This window comes from Notothenia rossii (genome assembly GCF_949606895.1).
Source record: "Notothenia rossii genome assembly, chromosome: 11".
NCBI classification, from domain to species: Eukaryota; Metazoa; Chordata; class Actinopteri; order Perciformes; family Nototheniidae; genus Notothenia; species Notothenia rossii.
The window spans coordinates 40,293,385-40,303,412 of record NC_136910.1 but is presented as its reverse complement, the minus strand read 5'-3'; the positions used below and the strand labels follow the sequence as shown (position 1 = coordinate 40,303,412).

At 38.8% G+C, this 10,028-nt stretch overlaps 1 protein-coding gene across 2 annotated transcripts; it reads right to left on the bottom strand.

Annotated features, from left to right (window-relative positions):
* Positions 1–861: 861 nt before the first annotated feature.
* On the bottom strand, positions 862–10,028 carry ckmt2a (creatine kinase, mitochondrial 2a (sarcomeric)). 2 transcript variants are annotated; one of them, XM_079660706.1, is made up of 10 exons: positions 9,873–10,028; positions 8,019–8,204; positions 5,999–6,197; positions 4,808–4,903; positions 4,493–4,714; positions 3,551–3,636; positions 2,613–2,736; positions 1,782–1,916; positions 1,295–1,420; positions 862–1,208 (listed from the first exon to the last, which is right to left on the bottom strand). In XM_079660706.1, exons 2-10 carry the CDS (start codon positions 8,162–8,164, stop codon positions 1,092–1,094), a joined length of 1,251 nt encoding a protein of 416 aa, XP_079516832.1. In that variant the 5' UTR covers positions 8,165–8,204; positions 9,873–10,028; the 3' UTR covers positions 862–1,091. The 2 variants fall into 2 exon arrangements, with proteins under 2 accessions (XP_079516832.1, XP_079516831.1); XM_079660705.1 differs by having other exon boundaries at positions 4,493–4,903.

Here is a 10,028-nt window from a genome sequence, read left to right as displayed (position 1 = left end):
TTCCTCATTCAATCTTTGTGAACATGCAACAACATCCATGTGTCCCTTGATACGTTTTTGTACTTTGAAATGTTGGGGGAAAGTCTCTTATAATTAAAACTCCTTCATTTTGGAAGTTGGCATCCAATTCAATAGACATTTGTATTTTGAATTTAATACGATGATACCCTCTCTTCAATTATTACCAACCCCTGCTTACCTCACTCATCAAAATGCTGGCAATATTAATATATAAAGAAAAGGCCTGATTGGTGCATTGCAATTTAGTGTTCAACCTGCAGTATCGCTGTGGGCAGCAGTTAAACGGATCTAATTTACTTTTCTCCATCCATAAGCAAAATGTAATTATAGCCAGGCAACAGACTGACAGCTGACTATGCAGAGCACACCAGCAGACTCATGCTGTTACACATGAGAAGGCAATGGATCCAACTGCAAATGGAGATCACAAAGGACATGAATGAATAAAGATTTGACATTATTTACTGGGACACGGGTAATATGGCAACATAATAGAGATCATTGTCATATACTTTAAGGGATAATCATGCAATACTTCTTGGAACTACATTTCCCATAATGCTTTGGGACGTCTATGAAGGATTAAAAGATTGTAGATTCACATTTGTATTATTAATCTGAATGTGCAGAGTTACATGTATCCAAAGTTATCAAAGAAATGTACTGCAGTAATAAATAGCTAAAATATTTGTATAAATATAAAGTAGTTGAAAATAAAATCACTCATCTAAGAACAGTACTTGAGTTGATATACTTACTTACTTTCCAACTCTGTATTGAAATGCGTTTGGCTCTGAAGGCCACCATAGATGAGTCAAAGAAATCACAGAAAAGTCAAAGTGTTTATTGTTGTTTTTATTGAAGTCAGGAATAGTGATGACCTGGAACTTGAGGTAGAATCCCCCCTAACTGCAGTCCATGACTAAAATTAGGTTATAAAGATTTGCAATCTTTGTTGGAGAAGTAAAGAAACCACCTGTAGCAGCGGACAGACGTCTCTGAGGTTTGGGGGGAGCTCGGAGCAGAGAGCCCCCCCCCACTAACACCGGTGCTGTGATGAGTTCAGATTTTTACTTCCTGAACTGGTTGACGGGAGACGGGACTTTGATGTCCTGTCCCTTCTCCATCTTCTTCTCACATTCAATCAGGTAGTTGACGCCATCCACCAACATCTGGACAAGCTCCACCTAAAAACACACAGCAAAGTTCATTTCCACAACAAAATATTGGTTCTATATATTTTTTAAATGCAATATGATTTACTGTTCCTGACCTCAGATTTGCCCAGACGGTCGTTGTTGGAAATGTCAAAGGTGTCTCCAGTGGCAGCTGTGTCCACTCCACCTGTGCCTCTCTTCTGCAGCCGCAGGTTGTCGAGGATCTTGGAGAAACGTGTGTCCTGCAGAATAATTTTGGTCAAAACTACAGTAAAATGCCACTTAATTTCAAGACCAAAGATGCAAAAGTCAATTTGTATTGATCTGTGAAAGCTGTGGCATAAGTGAAGATTGGGAGTTAATCATTGATCTTGCAGAAACAAGAATTGGACAAATCAATCCCACCACAAGATCCCATCTGCATTTCTTCTGAAAAAATCTGTTATTATACACAAGAACATGGAGTGTGTGTGTGTGTGTGTGTGTGTGTGTGTGTGTGTGTCTGTGTGTGTGTGTGTGTGTGTGTGTGTGTGTGTGTGTGTGTGTGTGTGTGTGTGTGTGTGTGTGTGTGTGTGTGTATGTGTGTGTGTGTGAGGGTAATACCTTGCTGAGATTTGGCAGGCGCACGTGCACGCCAGCCCTGAGTCCAGTGCCCAGGTTGGACGGACATGTGAGGATGTATCCCAGACGCTCATTCCACATGAACTCCCAGCCTCTCTCCTGGATCAGCTGTTCCACCTATGAGACATCCCATATTAAGAGTTGAGTTATACTGTTGCTCTATGGTGACGTCCTAGATTTTTGGAAATGTATTTAGCTTCTTTACTTAATAAATATATATTTCCCTATAATCTTATCACGCAATTACACTCACTACATCCCTGTTAACATTACAGTTCCTTCAATTTCCAATTACTGTACACCCGTCTGCCACAAATACAAACATAGTTTATTATACTATATTTATCTTTCATTTTATCCTTAGATTTTAACTTCTGCACTATGTTATGTGTCTTCTTATTGCTTGCATCTTTTTTTACAAACAAATGAATTAGCATTGTTTCGACAGAGCCTCAGCTCTATTATTTGTATTAGCTGAAACTAATGGGAATATCATTAGTTTTACAGTATTTGGTTAAAAAAAACTGTTATTTGACAAGTTAAACCATTGACTTAATGATGATAATATCCAATATGTGTCTAAATATTTAACTATAAACAAAGAATCTTAACCTTATACCAGAGGAAAAGTCAGAGGATCAAGTGTGTAGGATTCATCCATGTGTACAAACTTTCATAGTAACCCCTCCAAAAGCTGTTTAGACTTTTCTGTTAGACCATAATTCTGGGCAGACAAACCCCACCACCCCTAAAGTAAGATGGCTGCTCCGTTGCTACATCATGTCTGTGTTTGTTTAACAGGCTCCACTCTACCTGTTTGAGTCCTCTGCAGAATCTCTCAAACACTCTCTTCATGTTGCCTCCCTTCTCCATGGAGATGACTCTGGTGTGGTCCTCCTCATTCACCCAGATCAGGAAGGTCTTCTCATTGTTGTGCCTGAAGAGAAACAGCTAAAGAGTCTCACTAAAGGGTCTCACTAAAGGGCTCTCAAGGTAGAACACTCCTTTCGTTACAGGAGACGACTCATGGTCATAAAGGACCTGATTATAAAGAACATTTTATAATCATGCTGCCTGTCTGCATTAATATGTGAGAGACATGCATTTATAGCAGCATAATAAATATAAAACACAAAAACGATGTCCTGTTGGTATATTTGTCAAGCAACATGCATCAAAAACAGGGCAATATCTTAACACTTATTGAGCGTCACAGTGTCGCATTTAACGGCTGAGATGTTTTAGGTTATTTACATTTAAACTACTTTATATACTGGTGGGTGGTTTAGTGTACAGAAATGTACACACAGTTAAAAAAGATATGTTCTATAAGATTATTGTTTGCATTGCTGTCCTGTGAGCACCATGTATCTCTAAAACCTTTTTAATTTTCACACGTTCAGAAAAAAAGGCCTGTTTTCAGATTAGTTGTTATGCATTTTCCTGCTGATCCGAGATATTTTTTAATTGTTTATTTAGCTTAAGAAGTTTGAGTTTTCTCGACCCATTAAGGAAAACTTCTATACTAGTTAATCACAAACATTCACATTTGAAGCACCAAAACAGGAGATACATGGTTTTCATTGAACAGGAAGTGGATAAAGAATTGTATATCAAAAGGTAACAAAGCTGCCAGTATAAGAAGGTGTACTAAGTTCCTTTCCAACACCGAGTTTATCACTGCATGGGTCAGGAGGTGGAGGTCTATAGAGTCACACAGCAGACATGCAGGAGAGCTGAATAAACCCTACCAGATGCCCCTGGCGTCAGGCCAGTCTCTGGCCATAAAGGCACATGTCAACAGAGGAGAGATAGGCTTGTCAAACAGGAAGTGGTCCTGAAGGTGGGAAAGGTGGGTAAAGGGAGGTAGAAAAACAGAGGGAGGAGGACGTTAAAGTGAATTACTTCTAAAACTAACTGTGTTCCAGAGGAGAGAATAGAATAAGAGTTAGGGAGGACTTCTCAGACCGGGAGAGGGTGAGGCTCGATGAATTGCAAGCATTTCCTCTCATTACTGGCAGCACTAACAGCATTGGGATGGGAGTTCTTACCAGATTCCCCTGGAATCGGGCCAATCTCTGGCCATGAAGGCCGAAGTGAGTAACGGAGAGACTGGCTTGTCAAACAGGAAATGATCCTTTTGTGGCGCAGCGTGAAATAATCAGAACAGGAAGGTCAATACTTTGAAGGTTAAAGAGAGCTAGTCTAAGATGACTAGATGATACATTTTCAGGGTCATTTTGTTAGACTTAAAGTGATAGTTTTACATTTTAGAAAAAGATAAGTTAGAAGAACAGTACAATTACTGTGCTAGATGTGGAGCAGATATGAAGCTGGAGCCTGCAGACATCTAGCTTAGCTTAGCATAAAGACTGGAAACACAGGGTAACCTTTTTAATTATTCAACTACTATAGCCTCTTCATGCTTGTAAAATCCTTAAAAATGAGAATGATCAAGAGGGGGGAAAAGTTTTAACTTCTCACAAATGATGTCCACAGTATAAAACCAAGACTACAAACTGTGATAAGTGGTCAGGTTTTCCTAAAGCATATTACCTAAAAAAGCTGCTCTGTGAATATAAAACTGGGACAATTCTTTAAATATTCAGAAGAAAATTATGACCAATTATGACTTTGGGTATTGTAATCAAAATATGTGTATAGTTTCTGTGTCTAACAAAGATGAAACTCACGTCAATGAGCTGCTGCTGCTCCTTGTCTGTCAGGTCTTGCAGGCCGTAGTAGCGTCCGGACAGGTCTCCCTTCAGGCCGGCCAGGGCCATCACCACCACCCGCTCCACCTCACGGCGCTCCGCCCTGGAGCAGGCGGGGGGGAGGCTCAGCCCGCGGATGCTGCGCCCAGTGCGGACACGGGACGACAGGACGTATTTGTCATCAAACACGCCATTGGTTATCTGGAGGTTGGAGGAAGAGGCGAGAAAGACAAATAGTTTTAATACATTAAAGAACAGCAGGTGGATGCAGGGATCATGCAGTGGTGTAAATACCTTGGATGCGTCCAGGTCAGTGGGGTGAGTCATGGTGGTGGGGTCGTAGCCGTTGTGCCTGTCTTTGATGATGGGGTCAAAGAGTTCAGAGAACACCTGGGGGAGAACAGAGGACAGAGTCAAGTGTCTTTTTTTTTTCTTCAAACAATATACAATTCTAGATTCAAAATCCAAAAATAACTTTGAACCTTTAACCCTTAGATGCATAAGTGGGTATTTTTTTGACCGGGTGAGGTGGTTTTCTTTTTTTCATTTTTTTATCATTTCATATTCCAGCTATTCCTCAAAAAACATGTTTTGGATATCATGCCATTCAAATTTAAAATTTGATACATTTTAAGAAATTGTAGTTTTTGTATTACTACCCCAAGCTTCCATAAGTGGGTCAAAAATGACCCGCATGCATTTCCTATGGAATTTCGTTTTTTTTTCAAAATGTAAAAAAATGTCTAAAATTATAAATAGTGAAATATTAAATATAACATATTTCTAGTGTGAACCAAAATATAATACCAAATATTATACAAGTGATTTTTCTCAATCAAAATGACAAAAATGGCATAAAAACACATATTATTCTAATACGTGTCCTTTTTGGAAGAGTGTAGGGTCCAGTCACTCGTGCATCTAAGGGTTGATTAAAATCATGTTAAGTGTCCTTGATGAAGGTAAATACTATTTTCAAGGAATATATCCGGTAAATCAAATATTGACATTTGTTTCAAATCTTAATCCAACAGAGGAGGTGAAGGGACTTCAATTTAGCCTTCCTTGAATGTTAAAAAAATTATATATTCGCACATATATACAAAGAAAACCACAACCACTATAAAGAAAGACAATAAAATAATAATAGTCATACCTTAAAAAAATAATAAAATAATAATTAATCAAAGTTTCAAAACTAAGTGGTAATATAAAATTGATAAGTATCATGTACCACAAAATCTATAATACAATAAAACCATTAGGTTTTTTCAGATGGTATTTTAATGCATATTGAAAGCCTTCAGCCTCAATGACCTCCATCTAAGCACTCGCTGCATGGCTAGCTGCTGCTCATTAAGCTCATTACTCAGCGAATTAAATTATTTATGAACTCATATATTCTCTCATCTGGATTTGGTGCAGCGGGTCAGTCAGAGGACATGGTTAAAAGAAAGGTACAATGTGACCTTTGACCTCTCATACCTCATAGCTCTCCTCATCACCAGCCACACAGCCCACGGTCTTGATGAAAGGGTGTCCGGGGTTGTCCACTCCGGTTTGGATGCACTGGTCCAGGGTCCAGTTGTTGGGGGTGATCTTGTCCCTCAGTCTGCCATAAATGGCCGGAGTCAGAGCCTTGGCCATGCAGTTGTTGTGTTTCCTCAGGTCGGGGAAATCAGAGCTGCAGGAAATGAAGAAGTGGAAAGAAAGAAATTGTAGGGTAAAACAAGCTGTACTCAGTCTATTAATGATCCTAAACTATGGTTACATCATGCTTTTTCAACAAGCTATGTTTCAAAATGCCCTGAAGAAATCTTTTGTGAAAATAATCTGCCTTAAACAACAACAAGCGTCCACATTGAAGTCTGCATTTACCAGTTTTTTTGCCATTTGGGGGAATAACAACTAGCTGTACTCACAACATTAACATATTATACCCTTCATAAGTTGATTATATATATATATATTAACACCCAGACACAGAGCCACCCTGTCATCGATTTAAGGTTGTGTTTGTTTCCAACTAATTAATGTCGGACAAATATGAACTCTTTTAGCTCCATTTTTGGTCCCTACCAACTCCTGAGGGAAAGAGATGGTGCTTTTGCTGCTGAATGCTTAACAGAACTCAGGAAAACTTTAGACTAAGGGTTTATTGTCTCTGTATCAATATTTTTTTTGCATTACATACATTCTTAGTTAATAAATTGAAACTTTACAATTGCAAAGGAGACATCCTGTTTCGACCAGAAATGTACCACATTAAGAGAGAAAAATGCTTAAAAATGTATATAGTCTATTTATAAGTAAAGGTAGTGTAACTAAATTTAAAGCGATTTAAAAGCAATTAACAACAGTGTGTGTGTTTGTCCTTACTCTGCTCATGTATCAATTACGATTTACGCAGTGGTGTTTGAGAAGGTGAGAGGGGGAACAGTTCTGTGAAAGAACTGGGCAGAGGGAGGGAGTGAGTCAAAGGTAACATAGATGAAACTTGAGAGTGTCAGAGATCAGGGCAGATGATTCCAGAATCACGCTGTATGACCTCTGCTCTTTAATACTCTCAGTTTCCCACTTACGCAGTCCACACTCAAAATGTTTTGATGACATACCATTTTTTATATAACACTTTTACTATATAAATGAATTAACACTTCTGATGTCAACTTTTAGCTGTAGTGGAAAAGTTATTCATATCCTTAACTTAAGTAAACAGACTCATACCACAAAATAGTAGAGTATTATGGACAAGAGGTGGTGAAAGTATGCATTTTTTACTTTAATGATCTCAGAAAAAACACCTGCATTCAGCCTTGTGACATTGCATTCTCCAGCTAATTCAAGGGGTATATTTAGCTTTAGAAGAAGGAGAATTTAAAGGAACACTTTATCCTTCAATTACTTTAAAAATAATGAGATAAATGTAGTGTAGTAAAGAATACATATTGTTTCGTCTTAGCTGTTTTGGATTTAAAGCATAACGTTTCATAAATGTGAACACTCAAAGATCAAATAACTGAAAATTGTACTTAAAGGTAGGGTATAGGTAAGAATGGGGAAACCAGCTCGAGTGCGCTAGAATTTGAAAGTACACAACCGAAAAGTACACAGCGCCACGGCTTCCACAGATGACATTTTTTATTTATTGTCAAACCATTTAATTTATTCATTGCTATCGGGATGTTAAGAGCATTCCATGGAATATAACAAAAAGTGTTTCCGAAGTGAATTACCTACCCCACCTTTAAGTAATGTACTCGTCTATATGTGTATATATAAATAAGTTTCATTCCACTAATTCCCCTTAGTTGTTTCTGTTGTGGTAACAAAAAGCAATGAGTCATTGTTCTGAAATGAACAAGTGATGTTGCAAAGCACGTAGTCAGTTTTTAAAATATCTGCCTTAACAGGTTGATAATTATAGAGCTTGAAGTATTCACTGACAAGTCAAGGTCACCCCTCTATCTGTGTGTTTCTATCAGCCCTGTGGTGTTGGTCTTACCTGGGGGGGTAAAGCTTTGTCCTGACCTCAGCAGCTAGGGGGTTATCACTCATCAGGAAACCAGTCGCCATGGTTCCCGCGCCCAGGCTTGCCAACAGCACAGCCCCGTTGCGTCCGGCGATCATACGTGTGAAAGAGCCAGCCATCTTTCTGATAGTAGGTAACTCTTTATAAGAAACAAATGAGCTGTCGAAAAAGAAATACATAAATTAAAAAAAGAACCCACTAAATATAAATTCCTATTATTCAAGTTCATTATTTGGCATTGATGAACAATCTAAAAAATCGATCTATTTTATTTTAGCTTCAAATTCAACTTTTGTGAACTTTGACCCGTAAATCGTAACCTTACCAATATCAAACTGTCTTCATAGTAATGATCAGTAAAGAATAGGCAGAAGCTAGCAAAGCTAATTAGCTTTGGCGTACTAGCTACTTTTATTTGAAATCTTCTGTGGTAGTATAAATTAGCACATGTAAGGTAAATCACACCGGCTGGGATTAAGACCCCTGGGTTTTTCCTTTGGAACAGTAACAAGCTTAGAGTGGGTAGCAGGTGGGATAGCTCTTAGCTTCTTAGCATTAGCAGTCTCCCACCTGCAACTCTCATACATCCACGAAGGCTTAGCTAATGAACAGACGTCTGTCTGAAGCTGAAAGGAAAAAGTGGGACTTGAGACAGCTCAGGAAGAAATCCGTCTGCAGTAGTCAGTAAGAAAAAAAGTATATTTTCAGTATTGTTAATATAGGCTATGTCCATCAAGATGGATTAAAAATGTTAATGCAATACTTGAATTAAATGTTCCTAATGAAAGGTCAGATTCTAGCCTGTCCTTCACAGAGGGTAGGTAGTGTCCACGAGACTGTGTCTTAATATAGAAGGAAGCTGGAAGGACATCATTACTCCTGTTAATCCTGTCAACGTAAAGATGGCTGATCTGAAACGCACTAGTAACTGAGGAGTAAAGCATTCCCCCGATACACCACAGGACTTTTTATACTGAATTTATCCCAATGACTCTCCTCTCAATGATTAGAGGCGAATGACAGTGGACTCTTTGGGTCAGTGGTAATATTATTTATAGATCACTGGAGAAAAGTTATGCTGCCAGGATACAGTGCCAATAGACATTCATCCCTGGCTGATAACATAGTGACATTATGATCTGGTCACAAGACGGGACCCTCATGAGAGAAAAATCAGGTGAGAGGTGACGCAACAAACATAGACATGGAAATGCAAGAATTGTAGTCCTTCATGCCAATCTGAAATCTCATCCTGTCAAGCCTCCCCTGCAAACTGATCCTGTGGATCCAGGGTCTTAAGGTAAGGATTACTCCAAATCACTGAACACTGTGACCTTTTAACTCTGCTGGAGTCTGTTTAGGACGTCAGAGCAGCTTCGTCCTCTGCAGAGGACACAGCAGAGTTAATATCATCTCTGAATTTAGTAAAATAACTCAAAAGGATGTCAAAAATATATATTTTCAAGAAAAGTGCAACAACAAACTGCTTGGAGAGAGCAAGGGTTTCTGAACCATATGCATAGATCAAGTTCTGCATCTTTGCAGTACTTTTTCTGTTACACATCAGCTTGAATATGACATCTCATCTTTACTTCGGCTTCAATCCACCATCCCTATTTAAAACATAACTTTTAAATCCTGCACTCAATTGGTAAGCCTGTGTATGTAAACTAAAAATGTCAAAAGCATGCCAAAAGATCAAAGTCAAGATGGTGCAGAGCCTGTATATTCTCTGAAACAGATTTTACAAATTAATCCACAAACAGTTTGCGATGCATGGAGCTAGTCGAGCTGTTCTGCAAGAGAAAGAAGAAAGAAGGTACATACCTGTAGGAAAGCTTCTGTGCCTTCTTGCTGAAGACGTCTTGTTAAAGAGCTTTTCACCCTCCTCTCTCAGGGCACTCCGCCCCCTCATGCAGGATTAAAAAGTGGAGGCCAATCATAAGTTCAGGAACAAACCAATGAAGGGCCACCAACATGAGC

Bases quoted from the DNA above. Each gene is read 5' to 3' on its own strand.
- ckmt2a (XM_079660705.1), bottom strand. From the start codon at position 8,164: ATGGCTGGCTCTTTCACACGTATGATCGCCGGACGCAACGGGGCTGTG. The intron at 6,198-8,018 runs GTAAGACCAACA...CATTTCCTGCAG, and splicing joins ACAAAGCTTTACCCCCCCAG to CTCTGATTTCCCCGACCTGA. The intron at 4,904-5,998 runs GTATGAGAGGTC...GTTCTCCCCCAG, and splicing joins GTGATGAGGAGAGCTATGAG to GTGTTCTCTGAACTCTTTGA.